The 18,618-nt window shown below is 52.2% G+C and overlaps 4 protein-coding genes across 4 annotated transcripts; 3 read left to right on the forward strand and 1 right to left on the reverse strand.

Annotated features, from left to right (window-relative positions):
- Nucleotides 1-2,380: 2,380 nt before the first annotated feature.
- On the forward strand, nucleotides 2,381-7,586 carry ISF_02702 (SNF2-related protein; the record flags this gene model as incomplete). The annotated part of the gene is made up of 2 exons (XM_018846308.1): nucleotides 2,381-7,258; nucleotides 7,404-7,586. The coding sequence occupies 2 exons, from the start codon at nucleotides 2,381-2,383 to the stop codon at nucleotides 7,584-7,586; spliced, it is 5,061 nt and encodes a 1,686-aa protein (XP_018706036.1).
- Nucleotides 7,587-8,756: 1,170 nt separating this feature from the next.
- ISF_02703 (5-aminolevulinate synthase) lies at nucleotides 8,757-10,696 on the forward strand (the record flags this gene model as incomplete). Its single annotated transcript, XM_018846309.1, has 2 exons — nucleotides 8,757-9,078; nucleotides 9,162-10,696. The coding sequence occupies 2 exons, from the start codon at nucleotides 8,757-8,759 to the stop codon at nucleotides 10,694-10,696; spliced, it is 1,857 nt and encodes a 618-aa protein (XP_018706037.1).
- Nucleotides 10,697-12,464: 1,768 nt separating this feature from the next.
- ISF_02704 (Zn(2)-C6 fungal-type DNA-binding domain protein) lies at nucleotides 12,465-14,632 on the forward strand (the record flags this gene model as incomplete). The annotated part of the gene is made up of 4 exons (XM_018846310.1): nucleotides 12,465-12,562; nucleotides 12,757-13,572; nucleotides 13,633-13,916; nucleotides 13,983-14,632. The coding sequence occupies 4 exons, from the start codon at nucleotides 12,465-12,467 to the stop codon at nucleotides 14,630-14,632; spliced, it is 1,848 nt and encodes a 615-aa protein (XP_018706038.1).
- Nucleotides 14,633-15,033: 401 nt separating this feature from the next.
- Nucleotides 15,034-16,757, reverse strand: ISF_02705 (thiamine-phosphate pyrophosphorylase; the record flags this gene model as incomplete). The annotated part of the gene is made up of 6 exons (XM_018846311.1): nucleotides 15,034-15,240; nucleotides 15,288-15,492; nucleotides 15,579-15,790; nucleotides 15,862-16,129; nucleotides 16,187-16,322; nucleotides 16,412-16,757. The coding sequence occupies 6 exons, from the start codon at nucleotides 16,755-16,757 to the stop codon at nucleotides 15,034-15,036; spliced, it is 1,374 nt and encodes a 457-aa protein (XP_018706039.1).
- Between the last annotated feature and the right edge of the window lie 1,861 nt (nucleotides 16,758-18,618).

Below are 18,618 nucleotides of genomic sequence, written 5' to 3' on the forward strand. Positions count from 1 at the left end.
GCTCATCTGCACCTGTGGTGCATTCAACCTGATACTGCTCATCTGCACCTGTGGTGCATTCAACCTGACTCACTTCCTAAGAAACAGATTTACTGTGGATTAGAGAAGAGCCACCGTTATATATATCTTCTAGAAATAGTTAATTTTAAATCCTATATTAAAGTAGATATCTCTATTATAGTCTAGGGAGCTATTTATAAGGGTAGTAAAAGTAGGCTTATTATTATAACGCTAGAAGATATTTAAAAAAAAGGTCTAAATTCTAAAATTTATATTATAACTTTATAAGAAGGCCTTCTACCTATATATAAAGATTAGAATCATTTCTAGTAAGATAATATAAGAATTCACACCTTATGTGTAATAATAAGTTAACTCTAGAGCTATAGAATATTAGTACTTAACTAGCTAGTAAAAAGCCCTAATCTTAACCCTATTAAACACATATAGGCTGTGTTAAAGGAAAAATTATTTAAATTATTCCCTAACCTCTACGAATTCATAAATAATAAAGAGAATATTCGTAGGTTTAAAGCCTGCCTATATGTTACGAATCAAGAATGTATGCAAGGCAGCCGGGGAGGCGGCCCAAAGGAGCGACCAGGCGGGCGCCTGCAAGTCGTCTAGATAGGATGCAAGGTCACGTGACTGGATCACCGTGGATCACGGTGAGCCAGAGGTGATCCCACACAAGCATCAGGATCACTTGGATCACTGGTGATCCAGAGTGATCCAAGGAATACAGTAGAGGATAGGTGGATATATAAGGAAGGGGATTTCCCTAGATAGACAGCTAGATCTCTACTGATCAATCTAAGCAATAGTTCTACTATTGGGAGTAATCTCCTAAACGTGACTCAAGCTACGATACTGCTCATCTGCACCTGTGGTGCATTCAACCTGACTCACTTCCTAAGAAACAGATTTACTGTGGATTAGAGAAGAGCCACCGTTACACTATAGGTTGTGTGGGAGGCGCTAGATGACGAATTAGTCCAGCGGTTGTTAGGCTCATGGCCACACCACATAGAAGCAGTAAAGAAAGCGAAGGGTTTCTATACACGGTATTAAAGCCCTACTAAAGAGCTTTCTAAAAATATAGGTACTTCGTTTTTTGCTATAAAAATGCGTGTGTTAGAGGTACCTTTGTTCATAGGGTTCTTAGTGACGCGGTCGGTGGCGCTGATCATATTCCAGACTTTTTGTGGCCTGCTGTACATTGTTGTGTTCGATCAGCTTGCGGCGCTAACTACTGGGTTGGTATCACTAATTTTGACATATATCCAGACGCAGGCATTTAACAAAGATAGATAAAGTGCTGATGAAAAAGAGGGTGAAGGAATGGGACATGTAAGAGATATAAACCCTATTATTCGTCAGGCAAAATAAAAAGCTCCAAACGTGAGGTTAAAAAGCCTCAAACGCGAGTTTAAAAGCGACCTCCGTACAGTGCGTCCATCTTAAAAATACAACTTTTCATCAACCCAAGACTTATTATGGATTGTCCTGCTGGTTGAAAGAAAAAAGGCTATCAAGAAAAATATGCGCCATAAATTCATATAATTCTGGCAATTTCTTTATTTACTCCACGCTTCTTGGTTTCGCTACCTGTGTACCTGGGTATTTTTTTAATTCGCCCACTTTCAAAGAGACATCTGTGCTCCCTACTTCTTCTTTTATCAATTTACAATATCTTGTAACGTTGCTGCAGGCACAGTGGTCCGTAAATATCGAAGTTACTGTTATTCCAGTACCCCAGTAATAATTGTTTAATAACCTCTGCGCGCTGCTGCGCGAAAAGCGCCGACCCACTAAAATTTCGCGACGACTTCAGCATGGCCTTTTGCTACTGCTCAAACGAAAAGCCGTCGACGTCAACAAGTGAATGCCTGATTTGAACTTGATGGAGGCGCTGGGTCGCAAACTCGCGTCATTTCTGTCTATAAGCAGCAATCGTTGATCAACGCAACGTCGTCACGTGCCAGCTGCTTCAGCACACACCCTGCTGCAAACGCCGAAAATCACTGCCGACTCACTCCTCCCTCACGTCGTCGCAGAGAAGCCCATCTCCTCCCACCACCAAGATTTTCTTGACTCGAGATATCGCCCTCTCTCTACTAGTTTGCTTTCAAGGCTGCATACGCTCCAGCTGTGGCGTGATAGGCTTTTTGGTTCTCGAGCAACCCTGTCGTCGCATCACGCTTCAGTCCCTCATTTTTCTCAGAAATAGCCATACAAATGTGCAATGTACGTGATAAAGCGGCGCGAGTATTTCCTTCGGTGCCGATTCGGCCCGTCACAATTTCCACTGGACTGTCTAACAAGAGAACAGTAAAAGAATCACAGCGTCGCCTATCACTTGTGTGACGACAAGGTCAGCATGGCACAACCACCATCGGAAGACCCATTCCATTGGGACACCGACAGGGTCTGCCAGGAGCTTTGCTGCGATGGTGTGGAGTGGACTAACGATGCCTCGGCTCTTGAGTCGCTCTTGCGTGAGAATTTTATGGATGGCGAGACGCTGTTGACATATGAGCTCGCCTTTTCGAGAAAAGAGCTCATAGAATGTCTCGGCATTACGGCCGCTCGCCATCGCGCCAAACTTATCAGGAAGATTCTGCAGCTTCAGAAACAAAGTCCTAAGTTTCGTGAAGAAAAGAAGAGCATCGAAACCGACGGCATCAATCAGGTCTTCTTGCACACTCAGATGTCAACCCTCCCAGTTGCACCACCATCACAAAGTCCCTTTGACAAAACGTCTTCTCCTCCTATGCAACCGCTTTTTGCAATTGCCGAAAAAGTAGGGCCGTTGGAAGAATTCCCCCGAAAACGCCGTCGCATAGCCCCTACTTTTGTTACGGACATATCGGCTAGCGCTGCTACACAGCGTATGCCAGGCTTCGAAGAACCTGAATTAGGCACCCCTCACATGGTACGCGTTGCTGACGCTTCTTTCTCTGGAGAAGAAGTATCTACCGCCTACCTCGGCAAGAAGGCGGTGGCAGACATGGTTCCTCTAGAGCCTGACTACTCTTCAGATAGCGGTTCGGACACCTTCTACTCGGTTAATGCGCCACAACCGCGAGGGAAGACAAGAGCTATCTATTCTCGGCTGAAAAAATATCTCTTGAAAAATAATAGAAAGATCCTCACAATTCAGTCTGGGGTCAAGGTCTCTACTTCCTCCGACGGTGACCGAGACGTTATTGACTTCGACGATTTGGCATCCCTGGACGAAGACACCATCCGTGAGATGGCGAACGAGGAAGCAGAGAGTAAACAAGCCAACTCGTCTTTTCTGGCCTCTGAGAAAATCGAGGAAATCATCAACGAGGAAATTTGCAAATTCCAAGCTCAGTGGCAAGAAAACAAACTGCCTAAACTCGAGAGAAAAGCCTACCGTCTATGGGGTCAAGCTAAAAAGCACAGTCTGTTGCGGCGAAAAGCATTTGAAGCGCAGCAAGAGGCAAGGCACTTTCGCGATCGTCTCAGTACCCTTACCCGTGATTTGAGGGGCCTGCCGTGGAAGACGAGCGAAGAGTTGCGTTTTCAAACGTGCATTGTCGAACAAACGGTGGTCGATAAGCTGCGTCAGGAGTGGCTCGCCAACTTGTTCTCCTTGCGAAGTGTACCACCGAAACGTTCACATCCACACACTCAAACACATCAGCAACCCCGGCCGAGAAGAGTTATTCACGGCGACCAGCTTTCATCAAGCTCCGAAGAAGAATCGAATTTGGAGGACTTTATTGTGGATGACGATTCTGTATCTGCGCGCGCGATTTCTCCTGTTCCACAACAAAACATCCCCTCGCCTTCCACCAGTTGCCATCTTCCACTTGCACACTCCAACAACCACAGCGTGCCGCACAGCCCTGTCTCCTCTGTCATGGCTGAAACTAGTTATCCTCAAACTGTCATTGATTTGACGATGGCTTCTGATGTCGAAATGGATGGCACAGCGGAGAAACTGCTGCATCGCGGGTTTGACGAGTTTACCCAAGATGCACTTGCGCAAATCGGGGAGAAGCATCCTAAGCATTGGGCCCGCAAAGGGGACCGATTTCGCCTTGTCATTTCTATATTATGGAGACTTGACATTGAAAGGCGCGAAGCCTTCTTCCATTGGCTTGGTGAAAACGGCGTCTCCGATATCTGGCGGGCATTAATCGACACTGCCCAAAGCAGAATAGAAGCCACAGGCTCGTTCAAGCAAGGTGCGGTGTTTGATTTGATGCTCGTTTATCTGAGTTTCCAGAAATGCAAATACCGGAAAGAGGAGAAGATCTCTAAATTGAAGCCTAAAGATGTTGACAAAATGGAACACTCAGAGAAGTCGTTTCCTTTATTCTGTGAATTTCTAGGAAGCATTCAAAATGGATTCCCCAAGAGGAACCAAATTGCTCGCCTCGATGAGTTCGGTATTGAGGGCTTCGTTGAAATCGATGGATTTCCCGACCAGACCTCCACCAAGTCGGGTGGAGGCAAAAAGAAGAACAAGAAGAAGGCGATTATTCTCGATAGGAGCGGTGTCGAATTGCGCGAACGAGCAGAGCGAGACATGCGAGAACAGGAGCGGCGTCGAGACGAGCTTCGTGCCTCTATCCAGAAAAACAACACAGTCGATGCCGCTTCTGCCCGAGCGCCGCGCTTTATCATCAATGAGTCGAAAACAGACGACCAAAATTTCATCTATGTCAACCCCCAGATTTCTTGTCGCATCAAAGATCATCAGATCGAAGGCGTTAGGTTCCTTTGGAACCACATTGTCCGCCACGAGAGCGAAAGACAGGGCTGCTTGTTGGCTCACACCATGGGTTTGGGCAAGACGATGCAGACGATCACGTTTCTAGTCGCGCTGCGAGAGTCAGCGCTGACGGATCAACTACGTGATCAGATCCCTAAGGACTTGCGCGATTGGAAAGTTCTGGTCCTTTGCCCTGCAGGTCTGGTAGAGAATTGGAAGGACGAGTTTGCCATCTGGGCTCCTGAAAAGCTGATGGGAAATATTGTTACCATCGAAGCAGCGAAACCTCCCGCTCAGAGAATCCAGAACGCCAAAGACTGGGTTCATAAGGGAGGTGTGCTGATTATCGGCTATACGATGTTCAAGTCCGGATTTAGAAAGGGTGATGGAACCCCGACCAGCCTCGACCGGATCCTGGTCGATAATGCAACGGTAGTGATCGCGGACGAGGCGCACCTCCTCAAGGATCCAAAAACGAATATTACACAGGTCGCTTCCGAAATAAAGACGAGCAACCGAATCGCCTTGACTGGCTCACCACTTGCAAACAACGTTGAAGAGTACTACGCAATGATCAATTGGGTTGCTCCAAATTTTTTAGGTCCACTGCAGGAGTTCAGGGACATGTATGCTACGCCAATTCATCAGGGCCTTTATCATGACTCGTCCAGCTCTGAAAAGCGAATGGCTATCAAGATGCTTCAAGTTCTGAAGACGACCGCAGCTCCAAAGGTCCACCGCGCAACAATTAAGTCATGCCTGAAGCATGAGCTTCCGCCAAAGGAAGAATTTGTCATTTCAGTTCCGCCAACTGAAATACAGCGCAAGCTGTATGACCTTTACATACAGGGCAATGGCTCTGACAGCAGCGACGACAGAGTCAACCAAGCCAATTTGTTTGGCATTCTGAACCATTTGGCGCTCATCTGTGCGCACCCGGCAGTCTATCGCAAAAGGGCCATTGAGCTGAACGTCAAGTCAGAAAAAGGGCACGAGGTGGCGAGGTTCCCCATGGCAACAATAGGTGAGGTTCTGAAGATCACCGCTGGTCAAAGCTTGGAGCGCACCGAGCTCTCATACAAAGTTGAACTCCTCAATAAGATTCTGGACCAATCTGCTCGTCTCGGTGACAAAGTCTTGGTTTTTAGCCAGTCAATCCCGACGCTAGATTACCTGGAAAAACTCTTTGCAAGCCAGCGCCGGGAATCTTGTCGACTGGATGGCAACACCAAAATTGACAAGCGCCAAGAGATGGTCAAGAACTTCAACACCGGTTCGACGCAAGTGTATCTGATTTCCACGAATGCGGGTGGTGTTGGTCTAAACATCCATGGTGCGAACCGAGTCGTCATTTTTGACTTTAAATGGAACCCTGTCTCAGACCAGCAAGCAATTGGACGAGCCTATCGTATCGGTCAGCGAAAGCCTGTGTTTGTCTACCGTTTCGTGGTTGCTGGGTCATTTGAGGAGGATTTGCAAAACAAAGCAGTCTTTAAGACTCAGCTAGCAGCCCGAGTGGTGGACCAGAAGAACGTTGTCAGCTGGTCAAAACGACTCGCAAACCTGATCCATAAGATCAAGCATGTCGACGCCACTGAATCCCGATTCGACTTCAAGGGGAAGGATGTCATCCTTGACCACTTGCTAGATCATGCGGATACAAGGGCCATTACATCTGTCATGTCCTCTGACACGTTCGAAGAAGAAGACGAGACTGAAACACTGACGGCTGAGGAACGCAAGGAAGCCGATAGCATGGTTGAGCGGCACAACATGCGGGTGGCGGACCCGGAAAAATACAGCCAAATGATGCAGACAGAGCGAACTGGTAACAATCAGAGAGCTGCTTCGCATATTGTTTCGGGCAAGCCGAATAAGGACGGGTTCTCGGAGAGACCCGACCCTGCATATCAATCAACCGGCCATTACAGTTATCTTCTTTCACAGTCTTCGGGCCCAGCCTCGGCTCCGGCTCCGGCTCCGGCTCCGGCTCCGGCTACTACAAAACGTTCGTTGCCCTCATCCGGACCCATGCCTATGCTGGGCTCTAATACCTTCTACGGCAACGGTGGTCCGAGAATGACCGTAGTCCAGGCCTCTTCAGTGCCCAACAACGGAAAATCTGCTTTCAACGCGGCGTCAAGCGCGGAGGCGCGAGAGCAGTTCCGACAGAAGTTGGCGGCTGCGCTGTCGGTGGTCGTGGCCCGAAATCAACCTATTCCGCTCGATGCGCTTGCAAAAGCGGACTCCATCACAGCTGAAATCGAGGTGGCCCTGTCAGAGCGGAACGAAGGGCATGCAGCTGATACTCTACACTGGAACATGCTGGCTGGGAAGGTTGAGAATGAGAGGTTTCTTCTGGCAATAGCAGCCGCCCGGTTTTCTGGACGGTTCCTGGGCGCGACCGAGGAGGGTGCCATTCTCGAGCGCCTCCAGGACCTAGAACTTATCTGCGAAAAGAATTCCTTAGATCTAATTCGCGAGGGGGGCAAGTCAAAGGACCCTGAGGTACGAGTGGCCGGACGGCAGCCAAAACGTGGCTCCCGAAAAAGACGAGCAACCAAGAACTGACGTGAATTTGCGAGAAAAGAGCCTATCGAACATTATGCGATCGCCGAGCCGATGGTTCGATAATAAAATTAACAAAACGCAGGCGTTGGAGGACTTGCGAGCAATACGACGGGCATCGACCATGCGAAACGGCGAGCGGCGAAGCGATGTGCGAAGCGACCTGAGAAGCGACCTGCGGACTGACCAGGGGCCAGAGCTGCCATCATGGGCGAACAACATTCGTGGACAGGGACGACTAGCAGAGAGTTTGCTGAGCAGACGGTGAGAATTTGAGAATTAGGATGAATTGGGAAGAGCAGGCTTGATTCCAGTATGGAAAGCTTGGCATAGGGCATGAATTGGCGTTCGGGCAAAGTTTTGATTTTACTATGTGCAAAAGAAAAGGAAGAGGATTCAGCACAACTCGAGATACCTAGCTTATTTAGCAATCACAGTCTAGTAGACGAATCGTTTCATTGAACGGAGAGGGAGTGTAGACATTGACAGGATACGCAGAAGCAAGCAAAACGACGTTTCTTACTTAGCAACAGCCAATAGGAAGGGGGAGATTTGATATTTCCCAATGTCACGCGCTGGGCTCAGCTAGTTGTTGCAGAGCTCCGCTTTATCAAGCGGTTGTGTGGTAGTTTTAGTGGTGGGCCAAGCCCAGGCCGAGTCCGGAACAGTGGCCATGCACGCCGAACAGCGAGCCAACGCCGGAGTGACCCGAGCTTATGTAGGTAGGTCAGGGCATCCCGCAACACGCCATGCCGGGTAACAGACAGCCGGGGAGGATAATACGGATACTACTCCGTACAAAAAAACGAGTCCTTGTTTCTTTACAGAGCTTGCGCAGCGGTGGCAACCGAGACAATGAAGAAAAGGCATGCAGGCAAAAGCGGTAGCCATATCCAGCCAGTCAGAGGGCGTGAAATTTGGATCACCCAGCCAGCTACTTATGTACTAGAGGTACCTGCCACCGGCTCATCCAGGTTCCGCCGGCCCATCGAATGTGGGCGCTGGGATGATGCTAACACAAATAAGCCGAGACTGTTGCATTAATTGTTAGTGCCTTTTCCGTCCTGGCTTCCGTCCCGGCTGAGGGCGCCAAACTGAAAATCCGTTTGGCGTTTCGCCTTTTCCTTTCCCCAGTTCCCAGTTTCCTTCTCGTCTTCTACATCTTACTTAAGACGAAGCAACTTTTTTTGTCCGCCTTTCTCTTTTTCCTTTCCGCCATCCCCCCTCTCTCTCATTGACTGAGATATCTGGTTTCTTTGAGCACAAAACACTTGAATTGTCTGATCAAATAAAAAGCCAGTAGGTGCCCCTCGCACCCACTCCTGCTCCAGTCCTACATACGACGTCTGACCCAGTGTGCTGCTGGTCTTCGCCTCCAAGCGCTCTTCAAAATACGATCATCGACTCTTGAATCAGGACCGAATCAATCTCGCCCGCCATGGATAGCGTCCTTCGTCAGTCGAAGGCCATGTGCCCTTTCCTCAAGGCCGCCTCCCCTGCAACCCTCCGTGCCATGTCGAGTGTGGTCCGCCCGCAGCCGTCCTCGCCTTGCGGCGGCACAATGTCTAAGCTGCAGGTCTACGCCCACCGCTGCCCTGTCATGGGCAAGGCCCTCGCTGTGCAGTCATCTAAGCACGCCGCCCTCTCCGGCCTCCGCGCTTTCTCCGTCAACGCCAAACCGAGCCGCGCGAGCATTCACACCAGCCGGAACCAGGAAGCCCGCGCCGTCGAGACACCGTTCCTTAGCGACCGTGATAAAGGTACGATGAACCACCGATGTCTCGCTATAGTGCTCCTAGGACACCAATTGCGTTCATTAAAGGCTAACACTACGTTGAAATAGGCCCCATACCGCCCACTGTGCCGTTTCATCGCAAAGAAGCGGCCATCACCGCCACTGCTGCTGCCGCATGCCCAAACCACGCTACCAAGTTCAACTACGATGTGTTCTACACGAAGGAGCTCGATAAGAAGCACAAGGACAAGTCTTATCGCTACTTCAATAACATCAACCGCCTCGCCAAGGAGTTCCCCCGCGCCCACATGGCCAGCAAGGAGGAAAAGGTCACCGTCTGGTGCGCCAACGATTACCTCGGCATGGGCCGCAACAACATTGTCCTTGAAAAGATGCACGAGACCCTCGACGAATACGGTGCCGGCGCCGGTGGTACACGCAACATCTCCGGCCACAACACACACGCGGTCGAACTCGAGGCGACCCTGGCTAAGCTGCACGCCAAGGAGTCTGCTCTCGTCTTTTCCTCCTGCTACGTCGCCAACGATGCGACCCTAGCCACTCTGGGCAGCAAGCTCCCCGAGTGCGTCATTCTTTCAGACAGCCTGAACCACGCCTCCATGATCCAGGGCATCCGACATTCCGGCACCAAGAAGATTGTGTTCAAGCACAACGATGTTTCCGATCTCGAGGCCAAGCTTGCGTCGCTACCGCTGCATATGCCCAAGATTATCGCTTTTGAGTCTGTCTACAGCATGTGCGGCTCCATCGGGCCGATCGAGGCCATATGCGATCTCGCCGACAAGTACGGCGCCATTACATTCCTCGATGAGGTGCACGCCGTCGGCATGTATGGACCCAGTGGTGCCGGCGTCGCAGAACATCTCGACTGGGAGGCTCACAAGGAGGGAATGCCCCGCGGCACCATCATGGATCGCATCGACATCATCACCGGTACTCTGGGCAAGGCTTACGGCTGCGTTGGAGGATACATTGCTGGCAGCGCCAAACTTGTTGACATGATTCGCTCTCTCGCTCCAGGCTTCATCTTTACGACCTCTCTCCCTCCCGCGACCATGGCGGGCGCCAAGGCGTCCATCGAGTATCAAATGAAATATGACGGTGACCGTAGGCTGCAGCAGCTTCACACCCGCGCCGTCAAGGAGGAGATGGGCGCGCGTGACATCCCCGTCATGCCGAACCCATCTCACATCATTCCCATCCTTGTTGGTAGCGCCGAACTGGCCAAGGTTGCCTCGGATATGCTTCTTAAGGACTACCAGATCTACGTGCAATCCATCAACTACCCGACCGTCCCGGTTGGCCAGGAACGCCTCCGCATCACGCCGACACCTGGCCATACCAAGGAGTACCGCGACGAGCTGGTGGCCGCCGTTGACGAGATTTGGACCCGTCTTGGCATCAAGAGAACTTCGGAGTGGGCTGCTCAAGGTGGATTTATCGGTGTTGGTGAGGAGGGCGCCGTCGAGTCGGCCCTCTGGACCGATAAGCAGCTTGGAATCGAGCAGGCTAGAAGGGAGATGATGGCGACTGGGCAGGTCGAGAACGGCACCAGCTTCACTGAAGCACTCCTCAAGCAAGAGTCGGCCGGCGCTCGAGCTGCTGGCGTAGCAATTGCTTAGGAGCAGGAACGCCGCGCACTCTACAGCTAACCAGTTGCGGCCCAACCTCATTTCCATTCTACTCTTGATGTGTGCTTATTTCCTCGTAATATATTTGCGAACCTTTCTGAATGATTTACTTTGATCGTCGCTGGGCTTGCATAAAAGCCCAACGATTTTGAATAAAAACATGTGATGCGACTACCGCATCGTCGTTTCAAGACTAAAGCTTGATCTTGCTCGCAGGCCTATTACGCCTACCTCCTGCTGACTGATGTGTGATCTCCTTTTTTTGTATACCCTCGGCATTGACTTGGCCAATTGGATCATTGTCAGACTTCACAACTAGGCTCATCGCCTTTGCGCGTTGAGGAATGGTTAGTCTAAGCTCTTCAGCCTTCAGCTCCGCTACGGGTTACCGGGTCTGGGGAAAGAATGGTCTCGTCGACTTATTAATAACAGGTACATACCGACAGGACACACCACGTTGCCAATCGTTTATTAAATAGCTTCAGGTCATATTTTTGAGTTTTGTACCAGTCTCTGCCTAGGAAGTCAGGCGCTTTTCGGGCTGGGGAACGGGCTTGCTCCATGTGGCTTTGACCTCTTTTGGCGAGGCGGGGCTTTCTAGAAAGGTCAGCCCATTTAGCCAAGCCTGGTTATACACTGGGAAAGGAAGAGGGGGGGAGGCTGGACTCAAACGTGACTCGCGGGCGCCGTACGATGGGAAAAGGACGGATGGGAAAAGGACGCCAGCCCAGAAGAAAGACTTTTGTGCGGGTGACACTTACTGGAAGGCTATTAGCCGAAAAATTGATGAGGTAAACTCCTTAGTTGACAGGCGGCCAATGCCCGTTACCACGGAGGAGCGAGAGGTCACTGCACCGGATGCACGGGCTAATTTAGTCGTCCGTGCCGAGGGAACGTCTCCCCGCGCCTGGCAATGGTCAGCCGTCTGCGACGCAAGAAATAGGGTCATTCTTTTTAGTTTGACTTCGCTCGCGGTCTTCGCGGTTCCCGGCCGATTGTTTTAATAATGTCTTGTCAGGGATCAAGCGAAAAGGACGAAAAGGACAACCGGCCTCCCTGAGCCTTGGCCCAACACTAAACAATTGACAACAAGCACCACACACAGAACAACCTGCAGCGTCAAAGCCTCCCTTCTCGACATTTCTTGGACCACATCTCTGGAAAACGGCAGCAGCAGGCTCATTCCTGTCATCAGCGTACCAACAACTAGCTCCGATCTGGGGAAAAGGCGGGTTCGGTCCCAGCAGCCGTGCCATCAACCATCTTTGTCTGGAGTTTATCATGGTGATTCACCCACACTCGCCGGCACGGTTTTTCTTGACTCCTACACTGCATTTCCAACTTTAAAGTAACGGCAAACCGCGTGGAGAAGACCCCCTTCGACAGTTACGGGGAAGTTGGTGCGCTATCCTTGCAAGCCAACCGTCCACGGACAAGTGGGCTTTTACACCTACACAACGTTGCCTGAACTTTTTCCGCTTCGTTTTCCTTTTGTCACATCGTTTTTATCAACGACATTTCCCTGACGCTTCTTACGCACACTACTCACACTACTACTTGCCTTCATATCCCGACATTGCGTTGGTTACCGTCCAAAGTCGGCGCTCAATCTTGGCCTGTCACTTAAACCCTACTTGTTGTTTTTCCCCAGACCAATGTCGCCTGGTCTCGGCCCATAATCCCCATCTCATCACCTACAGGACAGCTCACCCAACCCACGACGTCTTGCTTTGGCCAACCCACGCAACCTGGCGCGGCAATGCAGGCCGCGCAAAAGGGCCCCAAGGCCTGTACGACTTGCGCAAAGGCTAAGGCGCGATGCATTCCAGGAAATTCTGATGGCGACAAATGCGAGAGGTGAGTCTTTGCTTTTTTTGTTGAGATCCTTTTTTGTTGGCAATCACATGTCAAAGAGGGTGGGTTTGGCCGCTCCTCACATGGGGGCCGCCGATGCGCGATGGGTTTTGAATGGACAGGCGAATGAAACAAAGTATTGCAAAACAAGTGAAGATGAAACTGATGCTATTTTTGTCGATTCGATAATCGCATAGATGCCAGAGATTGAACAAGGACTGCTTCTCCCGTCCGCCGGCCCCGCCCCGCATCAAGAAGAGGCCGAAGAGATCCAGGGTCGCCGAGCTGGAGAAGAGGCTGAATGAACTGTCCTCACAAGTCGGTCAAGGCCACGCGCGGCTGCCGACGCCCGAGGATGCGGCGACGTCAGAGCGAGCGACTTCCAGCGCCAAGACGGTAAACAGCGGCGACGTCCAGAGCGACCTAGTCGAGATTGTCAACCTGCAGCACTGGTTCCCCAACTCGGCAAGTTCACCCGGTGGCGCTGGCGCCGGCAAAGAAAAGTCGGTGTCGCCGCCACGGGCCGGCTGGGAGGCTGAGGCCTTTCAGCACATGGACTCAATCTGGCCGCTGCCCGAGGATGCGGCGGCGCTGCTCCAGGACTATCACGAACTGTGGGCGGACACGTTTCCCTTCATCGTGGTGCCGCGGGACATGACATCCGAGGACCTTCGCGACAAACGGCCGTTCCTCTGGAAGGGAATGATGCTGACGGCGTCCTTCTTCGATGCGGCGCGACAGACGCGGCTGGGCGCGGAGCTGCTAGGCGACATGGCGCGCGCGGCCGTGGTCGAGGGCGTCAAGACGCTCGACCTACTACAGGGCATGCAGCTGCTCGTCGCGTGGTACCAGTACGCAGTCAAGGGCCACCAGCTGACCAATCTTCTCTTCCTAGCGCGCTCCATGTGCGTTAATCTGAGCTCTCCGAGCTGCGACCCGTTGCCGAGCGATGCGAGATACTCCCAGCTAGATCCCCTACGGGCCTACGCCGCTACATATTATATAAATACAATGTGAGTTGAACTTGACACGCGGTTATTTCATGTAACTGCAAAACACTCCATCCCTAACAGCTCTATTTGCAGTGTTTTTGCGACGAATAAGAAGACAGATGTCTTTATGAATACGTCCCACGTCGAGCTCTGTCTCAAGACGCTCGAGAGCGCAGCAGAATATCCGTCGGATGTTTTCCTGGTCAAGCTCGTCAAGTCGCAGCAGATCGCCCAGAACGTTGCCCTCACGATGTCCTTTGACCCCAGCCATCCCATGCAACTCCCCATCCCCGTCATGGTTCAGACCTTTCAAGAGCAAATCAAGAACTTCCGAGAAACGCTACCAAAGCATTTAGAAAAAGATCGTACGTCATGGGCACCCACACTTGAGATATATTACAGAATAGCTCAGGCTCGCTAACAATACACAGCGTCCCTCGGCGGCCACCTCCTCATCTCCGAAGTCCTTCTAACAGACATTGCCCTGTCAGACCAGTACTGCGGGCCGGCCAGCATGCCAGTCGAGACGCGCCTGGAGCTTCTGTGGTCGTGCATTCGGTCGCTGCGGGCCTTTTTCCGCAACCGCTTCCTCAACCGTGACATTGACCGGCCGCGTTACGTCAACCTAACAACGTCGGACATCGCCTACAGCCTCATCACGAGCATCAAGCTGCTGATGTTGCGGCTGCCCGGCTGGGACCCCAAGCACGTGGCGTCGGAGCTGACGATCACGCACGTGCTGCACTGGCAGATTAATGACCTGGCGCTGATTATCGAGAAGCGTCGCGGGGAGTCGGCAGCCACGGGGACTGCTGGACCGGCCAAGGTGGCGCCGATTGCGGAGGACCCGTGGGAGCGCCTCCTCCGCCTGCTCTTCAACGCAAGGGAGCTGGTCAACTTGCAGTGCCACGCGGGGGACATGAACGCGACGGCTGCGGCTGCGGCTGCGGCTGCGATTCCGGGCATGCCAGGCCCGCCGGGCTCGTCGCAGGCTCTACTTGGGGAGCTGGACGAGTCTGTGTGGTTTGATATTGTGAACGAGACGGCCTGGAACATGAATGACGAAATCATGTCTGGGTAATGAGAAATGAAGAAAGACAAGAGGTCAGTGGGTGAGGCGATCACGCCCAACAACGTACACTACTGGCGAGTGAAGTGTATAGTTTTGTTTACTGTTTAGCGATTGAAAGGCATTTGTTGTCGTCGAGTCAAGGGTTTTGCAAGCGATTGGGAATCGGCGCATTCAAGTTGGTGTGGCAACACCACGCTCTTTGGGAGTTGTTATTATTGATCTATTGTCTACGCGCTACTTTGCGGTTCTCGTCTGTGTTTAGGAAGCTCACCACGCTTAATGGTTAGGAATATACTCGTTATTAGTAAAATGCGGACTACATTTAGGCCGTCTTTGTTTTTTTCCATGATCTTGAAGCCAAACCCATTCTAGAAGCGTCCGCTCTATTTCTCTGCTTATCACTCCTTATCTCAGTCCACAGCGAGGCCCTGGACCTTGGTCATCGCCAGCCACCGTAGGTCTCCCTCGGCCGTCGCCACACTCACGGCCGCCAGCTCGTCGATGAAGGCGGGCACAAACGTGCCCGGCCCGCGCACGTCGGCCCTCTGGACCGCGCGCTGCGCCGCCGCACCGTACAGCGCCGCCGCCGCGACCGTCGCCAGCAGCGCGTCACCACCCTGCGGTGTGGCGGCGACCATGGCGCTCACGACCGTGTCAGCAGCACGACGGTGTCGTGGCGGCGCGCCAGCGCGGCGGCGATCCGCGCCCGCTCCGGGACGGTGAGTTCTGCGGTCGAGTCGACGCCGCGCTGCGCGATCGAGGTGCCGAAGAGGGTCTGGATCTCAGCGGCGTTGCCCTTGATGACGGCGAAGCGGCCGAGGGCGAGCATCTCAGCGGACGCTGCTCGTCGGATGGTGGTTGCGCCGGCGCTGCGTGTGTGAAGGAAGAAGGTTTGTCAGTTGAGCCAAGGCCCGGCGACGGCGACGGTTGAGGGGAAGGGGGGAGGGGTGCTTACCCGACGGGGTCTAGGACGATCGGCCGGCCGGCGTCATTGTAAGCCTTGACAGCCTGTTTGTAGTTGGCAAGGCCCTCGGGCGTCACGGTGCCCATGTTGACGACCAGCGCGCCGCCGAGCTGGGCGAGGTCCGCGGCCTCGGCGGCGTAGTTGGACATGATGGGGCTGGCCCCGACCGCCAGCGCCACGTTGGCGGCAAAGTTTTGCACGACCTTCGTTGTTCTACATGTTAGCAGAATATCATTGGTTGGGGGGGGGGGGGGGCGCGCGCAACGGCTCGGACGACAACCGGGATCGCCGCCGTGGCGACAGCCCCCGCGAGTTGGCTGGCGGCGGCGGCGGGATCCGCAGCGGCGACGACGGCGCTGACGACAGCGATACCCTCAAGGGACTTGCTGGGGGAGCTGGCTTGTGCGAGAACGGAGGTAGCGTTGGAGGTGTTGACGCCGCCGATGCAGACGGTGGGCACGCCGCCGTGGCCGTAGGCGGCCATGGCAGTGAGGATTGCGCGGACGCCGGCGGGCCCGATGATAGACTTGGTATCTTTCTTGCTGTGGAAGGTTGCTCAAGGTCAGTAGAGCTTAGTGATTTTGGGGGAGAAGACTCACGTTGCGGTGGCATAGACGGTGCCGATTCCGAGATAGTCGGCGCCGTCTTGGCAAGCTTTTATGGCTTCTTTGGTGGTGCTGGCCGTGACGCCGATGATCTTGCCGTCTCCGAGGAGCTTACGAGCTTCCTGTACACCTAGATTCAAGTCAGAATCGCCTCATGGTCGTGCTCGACTTAACTACTGAAATAAGCCTCATCGCTCGCCGGCAGAAAACCAAACTCACTCATGTCATCCTGTCCAATGTGGACACCCTCGCATCCAACCTCCACGGCAACTTCCACGCGGTCGTTGATGAGCAGCGGCACGCCGCGGCGGCGGGTGAGGGCGTGCAGTTGGCGCGCCGTGGCTACGACGGCCTCGCGCTCGCCGTGCTTGTCGCGGTACTGGACGCAGGTAACGCCGCCCCGGAGCGCGGCTTCGACAACGGCGACAAGATCCCTGTCACCAAGGATGGTGGGCGTCGAGTCGGTGACGAGGTAGACGCCGTAGTTGGGTGGTCGGGTCGGCGGGGCTGCTGCGCCTTCGGCCGGGGCCGGGGTCGGCCGCTTGGGCGTGACGAGCGGGAGCATGAGTGTGTTGTGCTGTCTGAATCGGTTGAGTGTTTGGAGGGATGAGACGTAAGTTAAAGGAAAGAAGCAAGTTTGCTTTCCTATCGGTGAAGCCGGAATGATGGCTCAGATGTTGCTCTTGAGAAACTCGCTCACGGGCTTAGCGGGTCCAAACATCGACGTACCACGTCTACCCGGGACCGTTGCTACCACGAAAGGAAAATACTCCATGTAGTCGTTGTTGGGTTATTTTAATAAATGCACATGACCTTGATATAGGTGGCATCGTTCAAAATGCAACTGATTTGTTTAGGTTGTCAGTAGCCACATAGGTAATATTTGCTTATCCGCCCTCATCTGGTACTCAAAGGCTATATTTATGCAGTGACCAGTGTGCCATTGCCTTAGATACCAGTCTTTTCGGCGGCCTCAAATTGGCACTCCCTGCCATCTCCGAAGTCCAGCACGAAGCAGCCCCTCTAGTTACTTCCGGACTTTGCCGTTTGTCTCACAGGATACGTAGGAAACGTTATCACTGCTATCGAGGAGGCGAAGATTGTCGGCGAGGTCAAGGCACTCAGGCAATATAGAAAATAGGATAAACTAATGTATCGTTAGCTGGTGGGATCGTTTTCATAATACTGTTGCAGTTTTTTTTTTAGATCACTTAAATATACGGTCTTTTCCTTTTCTTACGTGTGACTCTTGTACGACAGCCAACAGGCCATCTGCATACCTACATAGACAGTGCTCCAAAACCACCCACCAGCGGGTGAATTTATTCGACACACTACAATTCCACCAAATGACGCCCATGGAAGTGGCAGCCCTTGCGTGCCTCATTCGCGCTCTTAGGCTCTACTACTAAGTGTGTTGGCTCAATACAAGTTGGGCGCCCACATACATAACTGGCTTGCATGCCACCCTCGGTATAGTAGATTAGCGATAGCTTCTTGATTATGGGTGGGCGATAATAGTAAGTCGATGCGCGTTCTGTGGCATTAGTTTGGTTTTTCGTAGACCATTCTTTCGCCGGATGCCTATTGTTATTGAGATAGGGGCAATTTGAATTTATCCGTCTATCTATTACACTAGGTTAGAACTCTTAAATAATAGTTAGGGGGGTCAACACTCACATCACGGTTAGTAGCCTTTTGCCCTAGAAGACAGCCATTATCTTCTCGAATTGCTGGCCCATATCCACTATTGCTCTTATCAACATATCCATCAACTAATCGAGACCATGTTTGAAGAGCAACATTCTTTGGAAGTATGCGGAGCTCGAGTACAGATTTCGATGGTGCTTCGATCTGGGGAACGGTCGTAGGTGGAGGGGGATTAGCGAGAAGAGCAGCAGGCTGTAGTTGTAGTAGCGGAGGGGGCAGTAAGTAGGGAGTTGTTGAGAGACGCTTGTTGTTTTAAAAGGCGTTTGTCGTTTTGATTATTATTAAAGGTTAATCGTTTTTTGGTTCGAGGAGCGAGTGTTCTTTGAGTGTTATGCATTTTGAAAGCGAAGCTGGCTGATAACAGAAATCGTTGAACTAGGAGGCGCTAGTGTTAAGATATATTTGATTCTACAGTGTACTTTTTAGACATTAGCTGCGAAGCGAGACACTCGTCGGTATAGAGTCGAGCCGAGTGGGGCGCTAACAGGTCTCAGTAGCAGCCGAAACTGTGGTAATTACAGGCGCTTGGATGTTGCATTTTCGATTTCGCTCTAGAGATAGCCCTTTCTCTAACCCATTTGAAGTTTCTTGTCCCGCAGATTTGATAAGCTACGCTATTGGTATCCTGGGTAAAGACATACCGCAAAAGTGGCAGGAGATTCTATGGGACGCCGAGGGGCTGCCTACTAGATCCCCAGAAAGGGGAACCACTATTC

Source organism: Cordyceps fumosorosea, assembly GCF_001636725.1.
Source record: "Cordyceps fumosorosea ARSEF 2679 chromosome Unknown scaffold_5, whole genome shotgun sequence".
Lineage (NCBI taxonomy): Eukaryota > Fungi > Ascomycota > Sordariomycetes > Hypocreales > Cordycipitaceae > Cordyceps > Cordyceps fumosorosea.